Below are 25,227 nucleotides of genomic sequence, written 5' to 3'. Positions count from 1 at the left end.
TTATGCGCAAGTTCTCTGTGTTTAAAATAGACAAGCCAAAGTAAGTCCTGCAATTCAGGTCTATGCTATCGTGTTTCTGAAATCCAAATGCACCTCCAATGTGTGACAATTACTGGGAAAAGGCACACTTGTATCATCTGGGCAACTGGGAACAAAAAGGCTAAGCTATGCCCAGGTAAGGAGCAGACAGAAGCAGCGGATGTGGCACTAGAGAACAGCCACCGAAACACCACCACACATGTAACAAAACACCCACCAAAAAGGATCTACACCAATGAGCTTCTACACTAACAGTGACTGCAGATGTGTAACAGGTTGTTTTGAGTTATCTGATTTTCCAAGGTAAGGTGTAGTGCAAATCAAATGTTTTCTCCTGTCATATATTGTCTTAAGGGTGTTATCACACTGCAATTTGCTTGGGCACAGACAGGTGGCGCTGTGAACTACAGCATGGCAAATAGCTCTCCCCACCAAGAAAAGGATCCGCAATGGCAAAGCGTGAGGAAGCATAATTCCAGATGAGCTATGGAGGAACACTCGGGACAGAGCAGCTTCTCAGCAACTGCTCTCCATTCTTGCTTTGCTACCACTCTCAGCTGCTGTGGATTGTGGGGCAAGTTGTACAGTAGCAGCCGATGAGGTAGCAGGGGTGGATCTCCATTGGTCTCTCGCAGTTGCTTACTGAGAAGGGGTGGTTGGTTGACAAGATGTAACCTGGGGAGGCAGGGCAGGATGTTTGCGAGGTCTAAGGGATGTAGTGATAAGCAAGGTTGGCAAGCAATGTGAGCAGGGGTGCAGCCCCAATTTTTCAAAAGTGTCATTTGTTTAAATGATGCTTATGCCTATTGTACACCATCCTGGTTTAGAAGTGCTTTAGGTCCATCCAGTTTTCCATGCCTCACAGTGTGTGTGCTATAATAACACCAGGAAACTGTTTTGAGCGCAAGTGCTGCAGGTTCAAATACCACACATACTGCCAAAATGTATTATTAGAGCCAGTATGATGTCACACTTCAGAGTGCAATACTAGGGGGCCTGGGAGTTCAATACCCAAATCGGCCAGGAATCTCAGCATATCTGAGCTAGCCCACCTCACAGGGTTGTTGTGAGGGTAAAATGGATGGGTAGAGAGAACCTCAATCACCTTGGAGAGAAAAGGGTAGGATAAAAGTGTAGTAAATAATCACAATACAATAAAACAAATAGCTTTTATTTAAACACGTAGCACACACAGAAGTCAAGACCCCACAAAACAACAACACAACTTTCAAAGCAAATGAAAGGAAGGCAATTTCACACATTAAAATACCCCCCTCCCAATAGCCTACTATTTACACAAAAGTTGCAGTTGGGAGCAAAACCAAGAGAAAGCCACGAGAATCTAACCATCAGCATACTCTCATCTTTACCGGTTGATCACTCCAGAAAAGGTAGCAAAGTCAAAACAGGGAGGGGAGGGGGAAAACAACTCCGACCAACTTCTTCCTTCTCCATCTTGAGGGTCAGCCATTTTCTCCAAGGCTGAGAAAGGATGCAAACTCCAGCTCCATTCATGGTCCCCAAAAGGCTACTTGTTGCTGCTTTGGGCTTCCCATTTCCCAAACTTGCTTTGCGAGGCCTCGTGAGACATGAAGCTAATGGGAACCTGGGTCTTTAAAACAACACAAGGGGCAGCAGGGAAATATACCAATTTGCTGGATTAAAATCTGCAGGAAGCTGTCACCCAATGCGATGAGCCAACATAGGGTGTGATCAAACCAGGCCGGGAGGCTTTTCTGCTGCTATGGTGAAGGTGGAGGTGACAGACGCCCTCACAAATGCAACCTGACTGGCGAGTTGTGCTTTAAAGCCATCTGGCATGCCCAGAACAGTCACCACTCAGAAGCAACTCCTATTTGCTTGTTGATACAAAGCCATTTTGCTGTCAAGCCACGGGACGGCTAAAGTTCACTTCTAAGCGAGGCAGGCCTTGGGCCTTGCCTCAGTTTCTGAGCTTCTTTACACAGGCTGAGGCTTACTCAATAGCCCGGCTTTTGTACCTCAGCGGAGCCCGCCAAATTTTTTGGGTGGGAAGGGCATGTCTGTATGACAGAACCAACTTGGGGGGGGGGGGGGAACCAGGCTTAATTCACCATGGCTTCCCTCAAAAGAGTTGTAATTAGGAGGGAGCAAAGGAGTTGTTGTTGTTTTTATTTAACGTTCAGCAAATTAAAAAACCCCTGAAAACCATGATCCATGAAGCCATGATAGTGAGTCCACTCTACCTTTGGTTTAGAAGTGGGCTGCCCAACCAGCTCAATCCCTTTTCATTCCATAGTGTTGAATGCCATGACCCCCTATGTTAGCAAAAGGCTCTACTTAAACCATGTAATATATGCTAGTCAGGAAAATAGTATCAAAGGGCCATTGGTGTGGGAAGCGCCATCCCTGCGACCCACCAACTTCCTCATGCCAGCAGCCACCTCTCAGGGAAGAAAGCTGTGGAATTGGGATGGGGTGTCTCTCAGGTGGTCCGAAAATCACCCACTGACACCAATGTTTCCCCACATCTAAAGACGAACACGATCCGTTATGTGTTTCTGACCTACAGGAAGCAGAGTAGCACGGTGGACGTTGGGTACCAGAAGAAGAAAAAGAGGAGTTTGCCTGGAGCATCACTTTCCCCCTTGGAGGTACTGGAGACTATTTGGCCTTCCTTGTTCCCCTTTCACTTCCTCGTTGCAGTCTTTGCAGGCTAGATGTTCTGGCAGCAAGGGGCTTGCCGGCCCTCCTGGTGGGTAGGCAGGACCTTGATCGGCTCGATGGTGCTGCTGGCGCTGAACTCCGTCTCCGGCTGCCCACCAGCAATTTGCCTCTGGGACACGATCCGGTAAATTTCTGGAGAGCAAAAAGCAGAGAAGATGAAGTCATGCAGACAGATGAAGCTAGAGCAGTGATGGGGGACGGTGTGTTTTGGAGAGCAGAAGAACAGCTTATTTATTAGGTAAGAAGCAATAGGTCGCTGTTGTAGGTCCATTTAAAAAAACCCAAAAACCTGCAAATATTCCCAATTGGTGTAATACCTTTGCTGGGACCAGCCCATATGTCACAAAAGTATTTGAAGTTTTCAAGTGCTCCAGAATTCTCCACCAGGCAAGCAGTTGCACAAAGCCAGTTTATCTGCGAGTTCACCCTACCCCACGTAACGGCTTACCTGTTAGGATGTTGTGAAAGGCAGTCTCAACGTTGGTGGAATCCAGAGCTGACGTCTCTATGAATGACAAACCATTCTTTTCTGTGGGAACATAAGAACATAAGAAAGGCCTGCTGGATTGTTGGGGTTGGCTAACTAGGATGGAAATGCATTCTGCACATCCCAACAATAGACATTTTGAGGCTTCACATTAGCAAGCAGATTCAGGGCTCCGCTCCCCAGAATATCCAGATGTATGAAGACAGAGGGATGGTAACTATAGCAGCTGCCTCTTGAGGAAATCAAGACTGTTGCTCTGTTGACAACGCGTAACCGCAACAACCCATATCTACCCTTCATTTCTTTATAATGAGGCCTCCTTGGGTTCCACAATGCCACACGGACACAGCAAAAGTTTGAAATTTAGAATCTGGTTCAGAAGCGGCATCCCAAGAAAGCCAGCCTTATTTTGTTTTTCTTAAGAAAAATTAAATTCAAGGTTCTAGTCCCTGCAGCTGTAATACAGTGAGTGGGGAACATGTAGCTCTCCAAATATTTTTTGGAAACAAGTCTGGGGCTGGTGGGAGCTTGAGTCCAACGACCCCTGGAGGGCACCAGGTTGCTGAAAGCCATTATGTACAAAACAGAAACGAATAAAAACACAGATATACACAGTGCCTTGTGCAGAGTCTAGGGAGGTGGCCCTGGAGACCCTCCCTCACCAGGGCAAGTAAAAGGAGGAGGCGGAAGGAATGGGGCAGAGGGGTACCTGCAAAGCTCTTGGCCTCATCGGTGGGCACTGCCCGCAGATGCCGCAAGTCGCTCTTGTTGCCCACCAGCATGATGACGATGTTGGCGTCAGCATGGTCCTGCAGCTCCTTGAGCCAGCGCTCTGCGTTCTCATAGGTCAGGTACTTGGCGATGTCGTAAACAAGAAGTGCCCCAACTGCCCCCCGGTAGTAACTGCAGTGGGATCAGAAGGTGGAAGGGGAAGGGGGAGGTAAAAACTAAGCTTGCTGCACAACACTGAATGCCACCCCCCCACCCGTCATAAAAAATAACCACCCATTACCAATTTCACTTTCCAAATAACTGCATAGCCCATTAAATACATTTTATTTATTTCTTTCGTAACATTAATATATTGCTTGACTGTAGGAAAGAAAACCTCCAAGCGGTTTACAAAAAGAACAGGACAGCAAAAATATCAATACGAACAGTTAAAATCAACTATTCAAAGAACAATTAAAACCAGTGACATACTGAAAACAGATTAAAACGCATGTGTTCTGCATTTCTGGATAGGCCGGCCTAAACAAAAATGTTTTTAGCAGGCACAGAAAAGAGAACGGCAAAGGTGGTTGCAGTGAGTTTCAAAGTGAGATTTCTTACAAATGTGGAATGAGTTTTATGTTTTGGACTACAACTCACATCAGCTCCAGCCAGCCAAGTCATGATGGGAGTTGTTCTCAAACATCCAGAGGGAACCACATTGGCAAAGGCTGTTCTATAACCTTTTCACCAAGCCCAAGACTTTCAGTGCTTGATTTAATGTCCACTAACAGCTGGCACCAGAAACTGTGCCGCTGACAGTTGTTTTAAGCTCGGAAGCTTTTGCCTACTTGTAATAAAACACCTTCCTTAAGTAAATGAGGATTGCCTTTTTGTACCTGCAAAACCTCTGTCCTTCTCACAGTCACAGAAGCCAAAGAGAAATCTTTTCAGAGCAAGGAAGGTGATCTTGAAAAACCTATTCCAAACTTAGAATTGTCTTGGCAACTGACAATCTCGTGATGGTGGAGAAACACTCTGCTCTGCTCCTGGGAGGTTAGCAATGAATAAAGTTCATCCATGCTGTCTAATACCCACATGAAACCACTGGGAGGAGTCACAGGATTGAGAATACACTGAGAATATCTAGCTCTGACTTTCCTTTCTATCAGACCCTGATGGTGGCTTTGGATTCCTTGGAACAGGTGTCTGGAGTTTAAAAAGGGCTAATAAATTGAAGCTTTGTCCAGACAAAACTAAGGAGCATTTGCCAAATTGTTGATCAATTGCGGGGTGGGGAGTCTTGCATCCAACCTTTACTGCATGGGGTTGGAATCTTTTTTAACCTACTTTTTATCTACCTTAAGAACTAAGTTCACAGCACCTTCAGAGACCTCACACCGTGTGCACAAGGATCCCACACCCCTCTGTGGAAGTTCATCCTTGATCACATGCCATGTCCACAACACAAGACCCCATTTCCCACTCCCATTCCGATTGGACAACAGTATGGTCTGCACACAGCCCCCACCCCACAATTCCTTTCTGATTGGATGCCAGCTGACTGACCTTGAAAACAACCAAGAAATTGCAAGTAGTTCCAAACCTGGTGGTGACCAGATTGCCAACTAGAACTGGCCTCCTCAGACATGGGGCACCTAAGTAAATTTAGCCCCTACATGGATAGAGATATATAGATATAGATATAGATATAGATGATATAGATATAGATATATAGATGATGTAGATGATATAGATATAGATGATATAGATACAGATACAGATACAGATATATAGATATATAGATAGATATAGATATAATCTGGGTGGCCCTTTGGGAATGTTTTCTGGACAGAGATGACTTAGCCACTGTACTCCATGCTCTGGTAACTTTCAGGTTAGATTGTTACAAAGAGGTCTATGTGGGACTGCCCTTGAAGACAGATTGTGGTCCAAAATGCAGCAGCCAGATTAGCGGCTGGGGTTCCATTTAGATCACAGCAGGACAGAAATTTAGACATCAGTAAAGTACGGTAAGTATAGTTTAGCTTTTCCTGGCCTACTTTCGCCTGCCCATTATCAGAATTTTCCTAGTCCACAACTGTATTTACAAAGCAAAGAACAGCAGCATTGGAATCTCTTTAACAGTGGTCTGACTAGGACCCCAAAGTTGTAATGTCTGCATTGATCCAAACAGCATTTTTATTGAATAGCCTGAGAAGCGTGGCTATGGGATTTGCCAAGAAGACTGCACTTTGGGGTTTCCCACTGCAACATGAGAAGGCAAGGCAGTACTTACGCAGACGTAATGGCACGGTAACGCTCCTGCCCGGCGGTATCCCAGATCTGGGCCTTCACTGTCTTGTTATCCACTTGGATGCTTCGTGTGGCAAATTCCACCCCAATGGTGCTTTTGCTCTCCAGGTTGAACTCATTTCGGGTGAACCGAGAAAGGAGGTTGCTTTTCCCTACTCCCGAGTCTCCGATGAGGACAACTGCAAAGAAGCAACAAGGTAACAAATAGGGAGAAGACAATTAAGCATCAGAATGCTAATGGCAGAGGGAAGGGAAATGGCAAAATGTTGTTCCAAAGGTTCAAGGCTAGAAACGGAAGGATAAGGCAAAAGGTTTGACACTCGGTTCTGCAGAATGTGTAGAAGTCTTTCCTGGACTGGACTATTTTGGGTTACTGGGGAGGGGGTGTGTTACATGTTTGGAGGCTCCCACATCTAACATACTGCTTTGAACATTTGTGGGGTGGGGGAAGCAACCAGCATATTTTGCAGAACTCTTTCTCTCAAACATGCAGAACTGTTATTATCAATTTACGATGGGGTGGAAGGTTCACAGGCTATGAAGGACTTGCTCATAAATTTATTGACAGATGCACAAATTATGATAGCTAGGAAGGGGCAAGCAGAATATAAAATGGACGCATGGTATAAAGAGGTGTGAGATATAGCTATTAATGATAAACTAACATGTGCCATTAAAGTAAGACGGGGAATATGCAGGAGTAATGATTTTGAGGAGATATGGAGGGTGTTTGTAGAATTTGTGCTGTTAAGACAGAAAGGGGTCAAACCATCGCAAGAGGTGTTGAAATTTTGGGAGGTTGAATAGCTAGAACAGTGGGTAGGGTGCACATTTTTATTCTTATTTATTTATGATTATTAGTCAACAAACAAACAAACAAACAAACATACATGCAAAACAGAATCACAAAGTGTAACTTAAAGCCTCTTTTAAGTCCAACCCACAGGAACCCCAGGATTGTCAGTCAACAGGAAATGGTAGCACACAACCCCAAATCTCCTAACCACAAACTTCTTCCTAATCACCAACATAATTAGGCAGTGATGCACTGGAAAGAGTTTCTGATTAAGGCTTCCTGTCCTCAAAGTTGGCAGCACCTAGGCTTGCTATACGTCAGGAAAATTCCTGACATGTCCTATTTTTTAAAAATTGTGTAAAAATTGTGTCGGGGATTTTGCCAAATCGGCAAAATGTCAGGAAAAACCCGAATGTATGGCAACGCAATGGAAAAAGCAGTGGAAACAACACCAAAAAAGCTTAAAATCACTATCAACAACTTTGTGGGTGTCAGGATTTTTACCTTTTGAAATATGGCAACCCTAGCAGCACTACAACACCAGGAAGAAGATGGACTCAAGAGGGTCCTAGTTCTCAGTGAGGTTGCAAACCCAACGGTGGCCACATCCACACCATACATTTGAAGCACTGTGACACCGCTTTAAACACTCACGGCTTTCCCCCAAAGAATTATGGAAGCTGTAGTTTGTTAGGCTGCTGAGGGTTATTAGGAAACCCCTATCCCCCTCACGGAGCTACAGTTTCCAGAATGATTGTAACAATATTTCCCTCTTCCCACGGAACGTCCACACATTCCCCATTTGTTGTTCTGTGATGCTTCCTGAATGATACCGCATAATTGTTGTCTTGAGAGGCACTCTGGTGCTGTAGTAGTGTACAACAGAAGTAGGACCAAAAACCCCCCAACACATTTGTGCTTAGAAAAGTTATGACTCCCTTCTGAAGAAAAGCTGCAAAATTTGGGACTTCTTGGTTTAGGGAAAAGGTGAGTTAAGAGGCGGCCTAACAGAATTGTAAACAATTCCTCATTGCATGGAGAAAGTGGATGAAGTTCTTCTCCTTCTCTCATATACAGTGGTACCTTGGGTTAAGAACTTGATTCGTTCCGGAGGTCCTGAAACTGTTCTTAATCTGAAGCACCTTAACTTAACCTGAAACTGTTCTTAATCTGAAGCACCACTTTAGCTAATGGGGCCTCCTGCTGCCGCCGCACCACCAAAGCACGATTTCTGTTCTCATCCTGAAGCAAAGTTCTTAACCTGAGGTATTATTTCTGGGTTAGCGGAGTCTGTAACCTGAAGCGTATGTAACCTGAAGCGTATGTAAACCGTACCACTGTACATGAAGCTGTATGTTGGAAGATTCAGGGCGGATAAAAGAAAGCTCTTTATGCACTGGCGGAGGAAGGCGAGTGCGGGGGGGTGCGAACTGGGTGTCAGCCATGAGGGCAGGTGACATTGCCGCGCCACCTCCCCCTTGCTGTGCGGGCGGTGCCCCCAGACACTCACTGCACGAGCGGCGGACCGCTGGGGATGATGTTGCCACGGGCGGCTAGTGGCGCCTCTCAACGCTTGTTGCGTGGCTAGCAGCACCCCTCCCAACGCTTGCTGTGCGGGCGGAAAGCGGCCCCCCCCACTTGTCGTGCGGGTGGCTAGCCCCGCCCCCGCACCACTCCAGGTGCCGGGGCAGGTAGCTCCGCGCCTGTTTTTATGTAGCATGTTGTTAAACTATGGAATTCCCTCCCACTGGAGGGAGTGGTGGCCACCAACCTGAGATGTCTTTAAAAGAGGATTGAGCAAATTCATGGAAGAGAGAGCTCTTGGCAGCCACTCGCCATGATGGCTGTGCTGAGTGTCTCCCCAGCTGGAGGCAATGATGCTTCTGAATACCAGTTGTTGGAAAGGACAGGAGGGGAGAGGGCTCTTGTGCTTGGGTCTTGCTTGCTGGATTCCCACAGGCATCTAGTTGGCCACTGTGAGAACAGGGTGTTGGACTAGATGGGCCATTGGCCTGATCCAGCAGGCTCTTATGATTTCAGCAGGACATGTAGCGACTGGAAATAAAACAGTTCGTGTCTGCCTCAAAACGTTTGCAAGTGCAAACCGTGTTAGTAGTGGGATGGCCTATATAACAACCCCAATAAGCACAAGCAGGATAAAATGGACATCATTCTGGACGGGTTCTTTAGGCCCAGAGAACCAAGGCCTACCTTGGCAGAGAATGAAGCACACCTGCTTTCCCCTGAGCTGAAATGCTGCTTCACAAGCCCATCCAGGTAAAAATGCTACGAAACAGGAATGACTGGATTCCTGTCCCCCCCACCCCACCCGCCCTCCACGCAAAGGGAGCCAGCCCAGGGAGAAACCAGGCAGTCAATGCCTCCCCTTCACATGCCTGATCTGGAAGTCCTTCCTGTCCCACTGCCAACCACCAGCTACCTATCCCTGTTCCTCAGAATACAAAAGGACTGTTTGTCAACCCATCTCTGGGTGTGGAACATGAGCAAGTGAAGGTGAAAGGGTTTTTTAAATTATTATTTTTTTTTAAAAAAAGAGGTGTGTAGCAACACAAGCCGTCATTCCGGCTTTTTCAAAGAAAAGGAAGCAGAGTCATCAGAAGCGAAATCCAGTGACTTCAGTCCATGAGCAATCGTTGACTCATTTGGATGAAATTCCTCTTCCCACAAGAGCTTCAAGGCTAGCAGCAAGATGTAAGCAGGGAGTGCCTCAGCTGCTCAGCCTACAAGTGGTCTTGGGTCTGGCTTCACCCACAGAGACCCTCCAGAACTGGGGTACCCCGGGTGCTTACGTTCTGCAACATGTCATTGATGCAATAATAGAATGCTGGTGGTCTATTTATCCTGGATCATCCACACATCATTGTGAACTGTTCTGGGAATTGTAGCTGTGTTAGATATACAGTGGTACCTCAGGTTACATACGCTTCAGGTTACATACGCTTCAGGTTAAAGACTCCGCTAACCCAGAAATAGTGCTTCGGGTTAAGAACTTTGCTTCAGGATGAGAACAGAAATCGTGCTCCAGCGGCGCGGCGGCAGCAGGAGGGCCCATTATCTAAAGTGGTGCTTCAGGTTAAGAACAGTTTCAGGTTAAGTATGGACCTCCGGAACAAATTAAGTACTTAACCTGAGGTACCACGGTATTAGCCAATTACCAAATGGCACCTTGGACCTAGGTTACGGTCACCCCCCCTTTCATATTTATTATTATTATCATTTTTCATTTCATTTCTATATTGCTTTACATTTCAGAGAAAAAATCTCAAAGCGGTTTACAACACATTAAAACATCAAATAAAACAATCCAAAATAAAATAGTGACAAGGTCAGCCAGCTGGCGCATAGCAGCGTCTTTTGATGCTGGGCCCCGCAGGGGTGCGTGCAACTGCAGAAAACATTGCTGCAGAACAGCCAGATGTTGGAGATGTCAGTCACCAAACCTGGTGGCAGTACATCTTCACTTGGTCGCAGTGGAACCCGTGCAGGCTGCAAAACGAGCTAGGCATCTGGGGAATTTCGATCATTGGGAGGAGAATCAGGGGTCCCCTAACAACTCTCAGCACCCTTAACAAACTACACCTCCTAGAATTATAGTGCTTTAAATGTATAGTACAGATGGGGCCTTAGTCTGCTCCAAAACAGTATTAGAAGCAAGGACTGTATATGAATGCACAATAAAATGGATATCTGGATGGATATCTAGATGGGCTATCGGTATTTGGATCTAAAAGCATCCTAACAGAATGACATTGGCTAAGATAGCCTTACTCATCAACCCCCAACTAGCACCATTTTGAATACATCATCCACCAGCCCCAGGTCTAATGTGAGTCTTGTAGTCCAAAACATTTGGCTGGCAAAGGCTGGTTTTAGAGCACTGCATTTGAGGTGAACATAATCAAGCGACGCAGGAATTTCTCCTGTAAACTTGATGGCTCAGAGTGATATACTGATGTTTTCAAAGAACAAACCAATTTACACACGCAAGTCAGAGTGCCACCCTGTCTGTGGCTAGCCTGCAAAGATCTCTGGCTGACCTTGGGCCAGTCATGTCTTTCAGCTTAACCAACCTCAAAGGGTTGTTGTGAGGACGACAAAGAGAGGCGAACAGCAATATCCTGCTTGGGAGAAAGGGAGGATATTAAAAGTGGGAAACTAAGTAAAACCAATGGAGGTCGCTTTAGATGGCAACCATTTGAAGCAAATTTAATTTAAAAAACACTAAAAAAACGAAGTAGGGCTCGTCAAGGGTCCAGGCAACCTCCTTCCCCCATATTCCTTGTGTAGCTCCATTCAGGGCTGGCCCTACCATTAGACAGGGAGGGACAATTGCCTCAGGCGGTAGATCCAGGGGAGGCAGTGGTAGCAAAAGCAAACAAAAACAAAACCCATGCCATTCTTCCTGAACCTCTTGGTATTCCCCTTTGTTGGAGATCAAAGCCATAGTGCCACAGCTGCTAAAATAGCTTGCTGACTCCAGGTGAGCTAGATCAGTCATTGCCAATTAGCTAAGTGCTGCAGACCTCCTGTTTTTCAAAAGCCAAGCCATTGGCTTTTGAAAAAAAATGATATCTCTATGCTAGTTTTGGTTATGTGAATGGTGCCATGGACCCCCAAATTGGGAACCACTGCTCTAGAAGACCTCAGTGTTGAAGTAAGAACCAAATGAAGAGACACCATATTGTCCTCTGCGGCAGATAACAACTCGAGTCAGCCCAAACTCCAGGAACATCCGTCACTCTCTGTCCCTCCCTCTTCGGATAACCTTATTTCCAACGCTCAAGAGTTACTAAGGAACCTGCCTCTGGAAGAATGGCTTTCATAATACCAAGCAAAGAGACATGTATTGTTATTCAGACATCTGGAAAGTGGCATTTCTGAGCTTCTGGGTTTAATATTCCCAAGGTAGCTCATGATGATGCTTGGGCTTGTGCAGCAGAGGGGGCTGGAAGTGTTTCATCATTGGTCCCTCCCTAATCTTTACAACAGCCCTATAAAGTAGGCCAGTACAGAAAACTATAGGATGCTCACACCTCCCTCACACACACACACACACACACACGCACACTTGATGTACAGAATCTGACTGGACTGAGGTTCAATCTTATTTCAGCAATGGTCCTGTGCTATACCTCAGGGCAGCAGGGGCCACAGAACTTGTGAACTTAGGAGACTCAGGAGGAATGGGAGCAGGGGATGAGGGGCTTCTGCCAGGCCCCTCCCTGCTCTCTGCATCTCTTGCCTGAGACACCTTGCCTGATTTTTGCCTAATGGTAGAGCTGGCCCCTGGGTGGAGGAGGGAGAGTTGAAGGTCAAGACAATGTAAAATTAAACAAACCAGCTTTCAAAGGCGGCTTGCCAGACAGGGCTATCTAGCAGCAAGGCCAGAGAAACTTTCCAAACTTGTTTCGAAAAATAAGACTTAGACAAACCAATAAAGTACAGTTCTATGGGCCAATTTGGTTTTTCAGTTTCATTAGACACCCCTGCAACCCTCAGTTCAAATTCCTGGGTTTTTAAAACCCAGGGAAGAGAGATTTCAGGTGTTTTGTTGAGATTCATAGACACAGCACAAGCCTTGCCAAACCTGAATTTCACCACGTCCTGCCATTTCCCCAGACGTGTGTCAGGTCCCTTTTGCATCATTAAAAAAAGAAGAAGAACACTTAAGCTACAGTTTTAGCATCAATTTTAAAGGGCGGGGAGCAAAATGCAACTCAGGCCCTTAGTTCCCCCCAGTGTCACATTTCCCCAATATTTGGCTAAGCTGCCACCCTGGGCTCCTTTAGGAGGAAGGGCAGAATAGGAAGATGAAAAACAAAAAGCAAAGTTCTCCCTAATTTCTTCAAACAAAATGTACCACAAACGATTACTCAAAACGTCTGGAGGGCCTAAATTATCAGCAGAGAACACCTGGCCCCAAAACAGAGTCCCATTAACACCATGGGACATTATTCCTAAAGTAAGTTAAATAATAAAATTTAGAACAGGGAGCACCGGAGAGACCCACAGTTGAGGCAAAGAATTGTCAGCTGTTGTATGAATCCTGGTTGCAGGGAGGGGAGGAAAGAAACTGGGCTGAAATATGGAACAGCCACCTTTGTTTCTTCCCCACAGCCCTGCAGGATAGACCCACAAAAGCCCAATCTTTTCCCATTTTTACTGAGGTCCATTTAAACTTGATGTCTCTCTTAGACACCCAAGTTTAGATGGGTGTAAATAAAAAAATGAGGAAACATTGGATGTTTGTGGGGCCGCAGCACAGGGCTTATGGGGGGGGGGGGGAATCAGAGGTGGCTGGAGTTACCCAACAACTTTTCATGAATGGGGCAGAGTTTTACATAGGTTCTACATTACTGTATGTGAGACATTTCATAGGCAAGTTGTGGGGTCTGCTCTCTCTTAGGGTAGAAGCAAATACATAAAATCTGCCTTTTGAGTACAAAATACACTTTTTAAAAGAAGAGTGGAGCAATATAAGAGTTTTAAAACAGCACACATCAGCAGCTAAGTAATGATGGTGTTTGGACAGAAGCTCTTCTCCTGTTAACACCCCCCACGCCCTAAAAAAACAAAAGAATAAGAGTTTGCAACTCTTAGGAAGGCCAGAAAATTGAAAAAAGAGGAAAAAACTTACTTTTGAAGAGGTAATCATATTCATCATCCTTGGCCCGCATAGTGACTTCAAGCTCCTGAGGAGTTCAGGTACCCCACAAGAAAGCAAGCGAGGACACACCTGTGCCTCTTTCCTCTGGGTCCAAAAGAAGCAGGTGATCTCACTACACTGCGATTTCCTGGGTTTAACCAGCTTCAGGTACAGCAGTCAGGTAGCACAGCCTTAGGAAGCCATTCCCACTCTGCCATTGGTTGCTCTGCTGCTCTCTCCCTTCGTTCTGATTGGCCCAGTTTGGGGTTTGGATATGTACTCACTATGGACTGGCTGTCAAGGAGTACACCTGGCCCAGGTAGGTGGGTGGGGCATATATCTTTAACCAGAAAAAAATTTAAAGGGCTAGAACACATTTCCAATTTAGAAAAGCCAAAAACCACGGGTGGAGCTTAAAACGTTAATTTCTGCCAATTTGTAACCTGAATGCTCTGCTTCCTGGCTGACCCCACCCAGGCAAGGTGAGCAAGGGAGTGTGTGTTGGTGGTTTTCAACAAACAGGATGATTCATCTTAATTTGAATATATTGCACAGGCATCAGGAGGAAAAGTTTTTTTTGTTTTAACCCAAACTATGCTGCCTCAAAACCCAGATTCTATCAACTGGCTGAATTATGCAAATGAAAAGCACTTATTTGCAAACCTACTTCTGTTAAATGGGAGTTGTGAAAGGTGAAGGGAAGGACTTATTTGAAACGCTAAGGCCATAAATCAGCTTCTCTCCCTGCTTTCCCCTCCACGCCCTTCCATAAGAGCAGAAAGAGCTGGCTGGATCACACCATGTTCTCCCTGCATGTGCTGAAATTTGCAAGCAGTGAGAGTTGTGTTCAGGTTCTGCTTATGGGCTTCCCAGTAAAGGCATTGGGTTGGCCCACTTTGAAGACAGAGTGCTGAACTAGATAGGCCAGTGGTTTTCAACTAGTGTGCTGTTGGACCTCGGGGGGCCTAAAATGATAGCCAGGGGTGCTGCGGGCAACACTGGCCTCTGTCCCTCTTTCCTCCCCTCCCTTCTCTGATCCCCTCTTGCCTCTTCCTCCCAAAAGCTTTCACAGCTGTTTGTTGCAGCAGCCCTGGCTACAAGCTCTGCAGGCGAATGGTGCCTTTGGGGCTGGCCAGGGGATGCTTCCCAGGCCCCTGTGGGGCAATGTAAGGATGCACGTCTCTATGGGGTGGATGCGGCAGTTCAGAGACCAGGGGCTGCAGCTGCCTGAGGATTTGCAAGGAGAGGGGAGGCGGCTGAGGTCAAAAACCTCTGAGATACACTATTGGTTTGATCCTGTAGGGCTTTTCTTACATTCTCCCCCCCCCCCAATACATTTTTATTAGTTTTCAAGCCATTTAACCAATTCAACTCAATTTTAATACAATATTCCCTTAAAATTTTGACTTTCCATCCTTCCTTCCACGATGCTTCTATTCAAATCATTCATCTACTGCCATTAATGTAATATTTCATTAAAACACACATTGCTTTATCATTCTCATTCCTTTCAAGTCCTGCCTGCTATTTCATTTGACTTTAATATTTTCTCAGGTAATCCGAAAAGGATCTCCGTTCTTCTACAAGCGTTTCTTCATTTTGGTCTTTTATTTTGCTGTCATTTTTGCCGTAGTCCAATATTTTTGGATTCTTTGCCATAAATAATTTCAAAGTCCACTCCTCTTCTGTTGGAACTTCTTTTTCCTTCCATTTGTGTGCGTACATAATTCTGTATGCAGTGGTAGCAAACATAAACAGTTTTATGGAGGGACCCCTGTCCCTTTTATTTCCAAAAGAAACGCTTCAGGCTTTTGGGAGAAGACTATTCTAAACATCCTTTCTTACCCATTTCTTACAGAGGACAACCAAATGCCTTTGGGAAGCCCTAAAACTAAGGTTACCAGACGTCCCAGTTTCCTGGGGACAATCCCTGGATTTACAGATCAGTCCCCATACAAAATCCATTGAAGTTGAAAAGTGTCCCCGGATTCATTGAAAAAAATCTGGCAACTTTACCTAAAACAGAACCTGAGTGTGACAATGCTCTCACTACCTGCGCATCCCAGCAGGTGATATCTAGAAGCATTACTGCCTACAGCTGTAGGTCAGCAGCCATTGATAGCCTTATCTCCGCAGCCATAGAAACTTTAAAATTGGTATTGCTGGATTAGACCAAAGATCCAGCTAACCTTGAACTCTCTCCCCAACCAGCCAGATGTTTTTGGCAAGCCCAATTGACAAGGCTTGGAGGCAGTAGCCATTCTTTGTTGTTTGTCTCCAGCATCTGCTATCCAGGGGGTAGACTGCTCCTGAACAGTTAGGCTCTACACGCAGCTCTCATGGCTCATCACAATTGGGAGACCAGTCCTCACAAGATTTGCTTATTCCCCACCAAAGACATACAATTTAGTGACCCTCTCTTGTTTTTATCAAAGGCAGGCCAACATGCTGGATTCCTTCCCCAAGGCCAACTCCACACTTGTGCATTGCAATCTGTGATGCACAAAAATGCACACACACAACCTATTTATTTGCACAGTGGGGAAAGGGGACTGGAGAATGCCTGTCTTGGGAAGAACTTTGTATGCAGTCTTTTCCAACCTGGTGCCCTCCGGATGTTTTGGATTGTAACTGGCATCATCTCCAGCTAGCGTGGCCATTTGAGACTGCAGGTTCCATCAGCCCAGGCATCATACATGTGGGATATGTATCAGTCACTTTAATACAGTGGTACCTTGGTTTACGAACTTAATTCTGGAAGTCCATTCTTAAACCAAAGTGTTCTTAAACCAAGGCGTGCTTTCCCATAGCAGTGAGGGACTCAATTTACCCTCAAAAGGAAGCGAAACATGTTCTGCTTCCAAGGCAAAGTTCACGAACCAAAACACCTACTTCCAGGTTTGCAGCGTTCTTAATCCAAGTTGTTCATAAACTAAGCTGTTCGCAAACCAAGGTACCACTGTACAGTCTTGCTGGCTGTGACAGGTGGGAGTTGTAATCCCAACATGCCTGAAGGGCACCAGGTTGGGGAGGGATACTTGTATGGTTTGCTATTTTTGTTGTGAGAGGGGAGTTGAATGTATTGTATTTCGCAGTTCTTATTTATAAGAACACTTACAGGGAAAGGCAGAAGACATATTTTAAATAAAGTTTAACATACACGCTTTTGGAAGCTCTTGCAGAGAAAATCTGCTTTCAAGATCTCTCTGGCCTGTCCCAAGTCTCTTATCAGGTGGGATCAATGTAACAACACCCTGACCTAGCATACGGTATATCTTCTGTCCACTAATTTAAGATGTCCAGGACTAGCTGGACCTGTTTGCTCCATGATCAGCCAAACATTCCTCTTGCCCTGGATTCCAGGTAGTCTCTAGATTCCACTGAGGGAGCTTGAGAAACCTGCACTCTATATCTACAGCCCTCTATGTTATTGATCCACATCTCCCATTATCCCCAACCTTGCTGTTTTCAGTTGGTGGGACTTGAGAGTCCAGCAACATCTAGGGGGGGGGGGGAGTGATGGATTAAACCCTGTGGAGGCCCCTTGGCAGTCAAATTCTGGGCGGTGGCAGGCTTTGTGCGCACGCTGGAATAATATTGAACTAAGAAAGCTTGATTGTCGTTTTCTTTCAAGATCAGATCAATATTATTTTGATCCATTGTTGTGGGACCCCTAAAAAGTGTGGCGCCCATAGGCCAGTGCCTACTTTGCCTATTTGGTAATCCAGCCCGGCCCCTTTGGCTGCAGGAGAGAGAAGAAACGGAAGTTGAGGAACGCCTCCTGATGCGCTGCAGCTGTTCCCCACAATGAAATGGAAGGCTCAACATTTGTCAGGAACTTTTGGATGCTCAGCAGCCCTGTGTGGTTACAACAACCCTGTAAAGTAGGCCAGTGCTATTCACTCCCCAAATTGCAGCTGAATCCCTCACAGACTGGCATCCAACCTCTGCTTCAAACCCTCCAAGGAAAGAGAGTCCACCACCGCCCAGAGAGTCTTTTTTTATATATATATAATAATTTTTATTGGTACTTTTACATAAAGAAAAAGAAAGAAGAAAAAAAGAGCAATACAAAAGTACAAAAAATAATACAAAAACAAAAGAAATACAAATAAAAACAATTCTATTTTCATAGAGTTCCTTGCATTAACTTATTTCCCAGACTTCCTCACACCTCCCCTCACTGTATTCCAAGTTAAAAATTTAATCAGCAAATCCCTTCCCTCTATCTTATCTTAATCTTTTTTTCATACAAATTTTTCATACTTAACCACATTGTAGCTATTAACCCATTAACCTCCATCCGATGTCATTCTAACATTCATTGATCTTATAATATTTCTGTAAATAGTCTTTAAATTTCTTCCAATCTTCATCCACCGTCTCTTCTCCCTGGTCTCGGATTCTGCCAGTCATTGTTGCCCGCCCAGAGAGTCTTACCATCAGAAAGTTCTTCCTAACGTTTAGTCCGAATCTCCTTTCCTGCCCTCCTCTCTGGAGCAGCAGAAAACAAGCTTGCTCCCTCTTGCAGCCCACAGATATTGAAAGATGGCTCTCCTCTCTCCTCTCAGTCTCCTCTTCTCCAGGCTAAACATGCCCAGCTGCCTCAACTGTTCCTCATCAGGCTTGGTTTTCAGCTCCTCCACACTCTTCCCCTGCCTTCCCCTTTTCTTTCCCCTCTCATCATTTACTTTTACTAGGACATTCATAGACCACTTTCCTCCCAGGAGCTCAAGGTGGCCTTCATGGTTCTCCCTGCCACCAATTGTTATCTTCACAGCAGCCGTGCAAAGTAGGCTAGGCTGGCCCAAGGTCCACCAGGGAGCTTCGTGGCTGAGTGGGGATTCGAACCCTGCTCTCCCAGGTCCTCCTAGTCCAGCCCTCCAACCGCTACACCTCTGCCTGGCTCCATTTTGCATCTCTCCAACTGCCCTATGACATCGGCCTCCTCCCCCTTCCTGGGGGTCTCTCTGGCTCCATGGAAGATTCCACCAGCTTCCTCATGTTCTTCTCCTTTTCTGGGACACCTTGATGCTTGGAGAACCCTCCTAGGGGTCTCCTCCCTCTCCAGGAAGGGCAGGGCTGTCCTAAGACGAGGCAGAGCAGCCCTTTAACAGCTGGCAATGCTTCTCTTTTTCTTTTTGGCTGGAGCTCTTGAACCCATAGCACTTGGGGCCTCCTTTGTCTCTCTGCCAGCCCTTCATGTTCTGGGCTGCCTCTTTCCAGCTCTGGCGATGCCCTTTCAGGTCACTGAACTGCAGAGAGATGGAAAGAATTGGGCCAGACGCCCCTCCTCACACACAAACACCCCCCAAGAATTGGGGCTGCCAGCTTCTGAGTCGCTCTCTCTGCTCCTCTCTTCTAAGTTAAGGTGTTCAAGATGCCTGATCAGCCGCAGCAACAGACCTGCAAGGCCCAGAGCAGCCCATGGTGTCAGGTGAGCAAGTGGTCCTCCTTTTTGGGACAGAGGAGGGCAGGAATGGGCTAGGGGGGCAGCTAGTCAAAAGATGCACAGAGCCAGACGGCTGGATCCAACCCAAGGTCCATCTGAGCCAGTGTCTGGAAACCCAACCCTGCCAGCGACCACCCCGTTTTGTGGGGTCCAATGGAGGAAGCAGGGGGCTGGGCTGTGGGGCAAGGCGGGGGGGGGGAGGCAGTTGTCAGCGGGAGGGGCACCTTCCCTGGGGTGCCATGTTCTGGGGGCTGGAGGCCAGGATTGGCCCCCAAGGCCTGGGGTGCCCCCCCCCTTGTAGTAGGACTTGGAATCCAGGAGAAAACTCTTGGAATAGCCTTGCCAGGGGCTCAGGGACGAACTCGCCTGTCCCCATGTCCTTCTCTTTGCAGATGTGCTGGGGTTCCACATCTCTTCCCTAGCGGTGAGTATTGGATAAAACGAGAGCAGGGAGTGGATCCCTCAGACTTGCCCCCCCGCTCAGTGCTGGATTTATGTATAGGCTAAGTAGTCTGAACCCTAGGGCCTCTAAATCTAGGGGGCCTCACCAGGCCTTCTTTGTCCTGGCCAGGACTTCCTTGTCCTGACCAGGCCTTCTACATCCTGGCCAGGCCTTCTTCGTCCTGGCCAGGCCTTCTTCGTCTTGGCCAGGTCTTCAGCATCCAGACCAGGCCTTCTTCATCCTGACCAGGCCTTCTACGTCCTGGCCAGGCCTTCTTCGTCTTGGCCAGACCTTCAGCATCCAGACCAGGCCTTCTTCATCCTGGCCAGGCCTTCTTCGTCCTGACCAGGCCTTCTTCATCCAGACCAGGCCTTCTACGTCCTGGCCAGGCCTTCTTCGTCTTGGCCAGGCCTTCAGCATCCAGATCAGGCCTTCTTCATCCTGGCCAGGCCTTCTTCGTCCTGGCCAGGCCTTCAGCATCCAGACCAGGCCTTCTTCGTCCTGCCCAGGACTTCTTTGTCCTGACCAGGCTTTTGGTGTCCAGACCAGGCCTTCTACGTCCAGACCTTGCCTTCTACATCCAGACCAGGCCTTCTTCGTCCTGGCCAGGACTTCTTTGTCCTGACCAGTCTTTCGGTGTCCAGACCAGGCCTTCTACGTCCAGACCAGGCCTTCTACATCCAGACCAGGCCTTCTTCGTCCTGGCCAGGCCTTCTTTGTCCTGACCAGGCTTTCGGTGTCCAGACCAGGCCTTCTTTGTCCTGGCCGGGCCATCGGTGTCCTGGCCAGGCCTTCTTTATCCTGGCCAGGCCTGCGTCCTTCTCTTATCAACTGCCAGTCCTAAGGGTGGGGGAGCTGGCAGTGGGCTATGCTCATCTTGTCTGGCAGTTAACTCTCTTGCTTCCTGGCTACTTCCTTCACTGGGAGCTGCCTGCAAACCTTCCCTGGCGGCTGGCTCATTCATGACACGGGGCAAGTTGATGAACTTGGGTAACCTCACGACTCCCCTCCTTCCTGGTGACGTAATGATGATGTGTCAGTGATGTCTCAATGATGGTTCTGGACATGTATTCTGGTAGGGAGGGAAGGTTTTCAAAGAGCTTGTAACCCATGTTCGGGGTTCTTACTCTGTGTGGGGACCTGTTGCACAACAATAAAGATTGTGGTCTATTGACCCCTGTTTTGCTCCTGTATTTGGCTGGAACTTCCTTCTTCTGCTAACCGCAGAGACCCGCAGGGACTTGCACCCTGACGAGCTGGGCTGTTGAGTGTCCTCGCCTCCCAGAATTTTCCATCTCAGAATCCAGAGCCCATAGGCCCAGAGTCAACAACCTTCCCCAGCTCCAGGGTCAGGTCAGTAGTGGTACGTGCTGCACTTTAATCAGTGGGAGAGTACGCGTGGGGGGCCAGCTGAGGCAGATAGACCAGGCAAGCAAGCTCTGTCTTTCACACTTCACAGAGCCCTGTTGGTACCTGCAGCATGCACTGCAGATTGCCCACAGGCAGAGAGAGGCCTTGGGGATCAGGGAAGCCAGCAGTGGGAAGGGATCCTCAGAGGGATCCAGAACTACCTGTAGAAGGCAGGAGTCTAGGCTGCAGGTTGGTAACTGGACCTCATCCTGAGGGAAAATAAGTATAGGGTTGGAGGAACTGCGTTTTGTCCTATTTTATTTGTGCCCGGTGGTGTTTTCCTTTTCTATGTTTAATTTAAAGGGCCTTTTGTGTATAAAATCCTGCTACTTGCAGATAGTCAAGAAAATATTTGTTCTTTGTTTAAAATCCCAGTCTAGTGCTGTGACCACAGAGTCTCCCCGCTCTGCCCGCTACCAGTGCCTTAAGAAGGGTCCTGGGAGGGAAAAAGCCCCAAAATGTGCAGGTGCCAACCCTCCAGGAGAAACCCAAAGTTATGGGTTTTCATCTCCAAACCCCAGGAGTCAGCCAGAGGGGTCTCTCTGCCCCTCAAGAAAGACATAGGGAAGTCAGCAAGTGGTGGCAGCTACTGAAGAGTGACAGAAGCCCAAGTTTATCCAGTTGAAGAGTAATTTTTATTTTTGTTTTTAGATTCTAATCTAAGCATGAGTAAAAGATTTGAAAGTGGTGCTAGCAAGCACAAGAGACGGAGTCTCAAAAATGCTATGATAATGAAGTTAAGACCAGTCACTGCTTTCATGCATCAACCACTCATTGAAGCAACAAGAGCCGGCAGGTCACTATAAACCTGATGGGTCGTTCAGCTGTGGATTGCTGCCTTGATGCAGTGAACTGTTTTATCAATGAAATTTATTCCTTCTTTTCATCTTCCACAAAGAGATGGGCAGTTCTAAAATCATTTTTGCCACCTCAGTCTAAAGTGTCTAAATATTTGTCAGACCCTAGGTGGGACGCACAGCACATGCAAAAGTCACAGAAGCTATTTTGGAAAGTTATAGTGCTGTCACTGATACCCTCAGTCATTTGTACTCTGATGTTAATGGGAAGGGGAAATCAGGCTCCAAGCTAACAATCTTTTGCAGAAAATGGAAGAACTGGAATTTGTGTTTATGCTGCATTTTTGGACCCATGCACAAGGTCATTTTCACAGAGTCAACAAAGCCCTTCAGAAATCAGACCTTTATTGAGTTCTTGTGCAATTTTGTACAGTTCACTTTGAATTTTTTCTTCTAGTGAGGGTGGGGGATTGCCCGGGGCCTCACAAGTGGAGTAGCCTAGAGCATCTGTTCATCTAAATCCGGCCCTGCCCACGCTGCCTGGGCTCTTTGCCCCCCACTCTGCATTCTCAGATGCAGAGGAGCCCTGCAAGGAACTGACAGCGTGACTTTTGCATTTCAGCTGCTGGAGGAAGATCAGCTATACCACCTGGAGGTCTTCCAGAACTGCCAGGCAGCTTGGCTCAGGGGGCTCCGAACCCTGAAGTGCTCCAAGCAGGAGACGGCCAAAGCCATTATGGTGAGTGAGGGGTGGCGTGAGGGACCCCCATGGGGAGGGAGGGGCAGAGAGGGGCTTTGGGGAGGGGCTTGTGAATTTGCCGGAGAGGAGGACCTTTCTGGCTTAGGGCATGGGGCTGCCAATCCCCTGGAAAGACAAGCCTGGCATTGGGGGTCGGAGCCGTCCTCTGGTGACCCCCTGGAAGGAGCCGATTTTCTTCCTCTGCTCTCTTCCAGCACATCTTTGGCCACTTGGAGCACTTCAGGGATCACCTCCAGCTGGGGTGGGTGGGGTTGTGGGGTGGGGGACAGAACTCCAGGGGGAGCGCCAGGTGCGCAAGAGCAGGCAGAAGGGGGCAAGGGAGGAGGCAGCGTCTAACCCCTTTCCTTTCTCTCTGCACCTTCATGAGACCCCATTTCAGCTGTGATATGGTCAGTGCTATCCTGCATAGGACAATGGAGGCTGTTCTTGGGGGCGCAGAAAAGGAGGAGGATAAAGAGGTATGTCCTCTGCTTTGACTTCCCTTTGCACATCTCTGTCTTCTTCTCACACCCTTGCAAGATTTAACCCAGCACTCAACCTCTCTTCTCTCTTTTCCCACAGGAACTGAAGAGGCACTTCCTGAGCCTGCGGGGGGGGGGGGTCTCCTTCTAGAGGCCCCCAATGCTGGCACCCTCCTCCAGCTGCTCACTGTAAGTGTCCTGAAGGCATCAGGAGTGGGTTTAGGGTTGCCCCCTGTCCCTTGCCCAACAGACTGTCCCATTTCTGGGGCACAGAGTCCCCTGTCCCATTTGGCCCCCAATTTGGCCCAAGACCAAAAGTGGCAACCCTCATGGTTCAGGAGTGCCAGGGACTCCGTGATGGGGGCAGCGGAGGGCCGGTTTGGCCCAGACTGGCCCCTGACTCTGAGATGCTCTTTCCTCCCGCAGGAGCTCCGATTTTATGCCCTTTGGGGAAGTGAGGCGGAAAGGAAACTAGCGGCCAGCAGCATTTCTCTGCTGCTGGCCATTTCACGAAGATTCCCCCACCTCAGAGTAAGTATCTTGCCTTCCTGTATTCATTTCTTTGGTTGCTTCCATCCCCCCAAGAGACATCCCCCAGCAACCTTTAATGCAGAAGATGTGGTGTGTGTCCCTGGGTGCCAGGATGAGGCCAGAGGGTATTTCTGCCCCCCTTCCTGGTGCTGCCCTTCCACCTCTGCCTAGGAGGCTGCGGGGTCCAAGGAGGTCCTCTGGGGCAAGGGATTGGGCCCAAGCCATAGGGAGACCCATCCTTCCTGGCATGGGGCTGCTTCTGTGCTCTTTTGCACCCATCCAGGGTGGGGTTCGTAGTGTCATCTGACCTAGATTTTTCTTTCCTCTGCAGAACACAGTAATTCGCCCAGAGCTGGCTTGTTTCTGGAAAAATCTGAAAGAAGGTAAGCCCCACACCTTGAGGACAGCGAATTCCCTTGTCCCTTGTTTGCCCAAGACACACCTCCCAGGTCTTCCTGCTGGGAGTCCTGCAGGACCTGCTCCCTGCCTGGCAGGCCTTTCCTATCTTGTCATAGCCTGTGTCAGCTCATCAAAAGTGCATGCCTCTATGTCCCTGGGTGCCATCAGACCTTCCAGTAGAGTGATGGCGGAACTTCCCAGCACCGTCAGTAGCACATCCACCTTGTCTGCCTCCCTAGTGAAGCCTTGTAGTCGGACATTTCTCCTTATTCAGCAGAGCCACTGCGGCTATTCTGCAGGATGGCTCATATCCAAGTCCGGTGGTGGCCGACTATGACTGGTATATCCTTGGACCTGGAGCAGTTGCTTGTGCAATTGTGGGTGGTTGCGAAGATGTGGCAGGTGAGGTCTCATTTCCGGGACTATTTGCTAAGTCTAGCGTGGCGGTGAGGTCGCGCTTACTGCGAGGCGGCAGGCAGCGGTAGTTCATCAACCCCATCCTTGTCACCAGTGTTCAGAAAAAGTCAGAAGCCCTATGTTTATTCAACATTTGTTAGTGACAACAGCTCACTCATAGGAAAACAAGAACCAAACTGACTGGACAACACAATAAAAATGCTGAGCATGAACTGACTGTTGACAGTTGAAAGTCCATGCGCTTACTTGCCATTAGAACGTTTGTCTACCAGCACTTACGTGATTGGTTAGAACGCACCTTGTGTTAAACCCAATACATAACATCTACCATCCAGATGATGACATCATTGAAGAGTTATGATTTTCCTCCCTGAAGGAATTGCTGGCTCTATTTGGACATCCCAATTGGCCAAAGACTGGCAGAAGAAGAGGCGCTGAGAATCAGGAGGGGGATAGATGATTTAACCAGCCATGAAATATGGACTGAGATTGGGCAGAACAAGGAAGGAAGGAAGGATCCATGACAGATGGTCATCTAATATCAGCTTTAAAACCTGCAAGGAAGGAGAGTCCATCACCTTCCAGGGGAGTCCATTCCTCTGTTGAACAATGTTTAGTCGGAATCTCCTTTGTTGTTTCTGAAGCCATTGGTTCGAGTCCTACCATCCAGAGCAGGAGAAAAAAGCTTGCTGCATCTTCCATGTGACAGCCATTGAGTTACAGTGGTACCTCTGGTTATGGATTTAATTTGTTTCGGGGTGCTGTGTGCACCCTGAAAAATCCATAACTAGAGGCGCCACTTCTGCGCACATGCGCAGCGTGATAGAGCGCTTCTG

The 25,227-nt window shown here is 47.6% G+C and overlaps 2 protein-coding genes across 7 annotated transcripts; one reads left to right on the top strand and one right to left on the bottom strand.

The window, feature by feature from the left end:
* Positions 1-1,194: 1,194 nt before the first annotated feature.
* Positions 1,195-19,648, bottom strand: LOC310666500 (ras-related protein Rab-11A-like). 2 transcript variants are annotated; one of them, XM_083417426.1, is made up of 5 exons: positions 19,541-19,648; positions 6,243-6,438; positions 3,942-4,135; positions 3,194-3,274; positions 1,195-2,877 (listed from the first exon to the last, which is right to left on the bottom strand). In XM_083417426.1, exons 1-5 carry the CDS (start codon positions 19,548-19,550, stop codon positions 2,735-2,737), a joined length of 624 nt encoding a protein of 207 aa, XP_083273552.1. In that variant the 5' UTR covers positions 19,551-19,648; the 3' UTR covers positions 1,195-2,734. The 2 variants fall into 2 exon arrangements, with proteins under 2 accessions (XP_083273552.1, XP_083273551.1); XM_083417425.1 differs by lacking the exon at positions 19,541-19,648 and adding an exon at positions 13,714-14,201.
* LOC310666503 (uncharacterized protein) lies at positions 18,163-25,227 on the top strand. Of its 5 annotated transcripts, XM_083417429.1 has the most exons (7): positions 18,163-19,159; positions 19,567-19,598; positions 20,844-21,215; positions 22,446-22,562; positions 22,951-23,233; positions 23,471-23,575; positions 23,907-25,227. In XM_083417429.1, exons 1-5 carry the CDS (start codon positions 19,150-19,152, stop codon positions 22,966-22,968), a joined length of 549 nt encoding a protein of 182 aa, XP_083273555.1. In that variant the 5' UTR covers positions 18,163-19,149; the 3' UTR covers positions 22,969-23,233; positions 23,471-23,575; positions 23,907-25,227. The 5 variants fall into 5 exon arrangements, 2 of the variants coding, with proteins under 2 accessions (XP_083273555.1, XP_083273556.1); XR_014505931.1 differs by having other exon boundaries at positions 19,567-20,969; positions 21,678-22,562; XM_083417430.1 differs by lacking the exon at positions 19,567-19,598 and having other exon boundaries at positions 20,844-20,969.

This window comes from Podarcis tiliguerta (assembly GCF_965153285.1).
Source record: "Podarcis tiliguerta genome assembly, chromosome: 16".
In the NCBI taxonomy this organism is placed as follows: domain Eukaryota; kingdom Metazoa; phylum Chordata; class Lepidosauria; order Squamata; family Lacertidae; genus Podarcis; species Podarcis tiliguerta.
Note: the sequence above shows the minus strand (reverse complement) of the source record. Positions and strands in the feature narration are given on the sequence as shown.

Coding starts and splice junctions, on each gene's coding strand:
- LOC310666500 (XM_083417425.1), bottom strand. CDS start 13,753: ATGCGGGCCAAGGATGATGAATATGATTACCTCTTCAAAA. Junction 4,136..6,242: donor TACCGTGCCATTACGTCTGC/GTAAGTACTGCC, acceptor ATCCCACTGCAG/TTACTACCGGGGGGCAGTTG. Junction 3,275..3,941: donor TGAGGCCAAGAGCTTTGCAG/GTACCCCTCTGC, acceptor ATGTTCCCACAG/AAAAGAATGGTTTGTCATTC.
- LOC310666503 (XM_083417429.1), top strand. Junction 19,599..20,843: donor TCCACATCTCTTCCCTAGCG/GTGAGTATTGGA, acceptor TGCTAACCGCAG/AGACCCGCAGGGACTTGCAC. Junction 21,216..22,445: donor GGCAGGAGTCTAGGCTGCAG/GTTGGTAACTGG, acceptor TTTGCATTTCAG/CTGCTGGAGGAAGATCAGCT.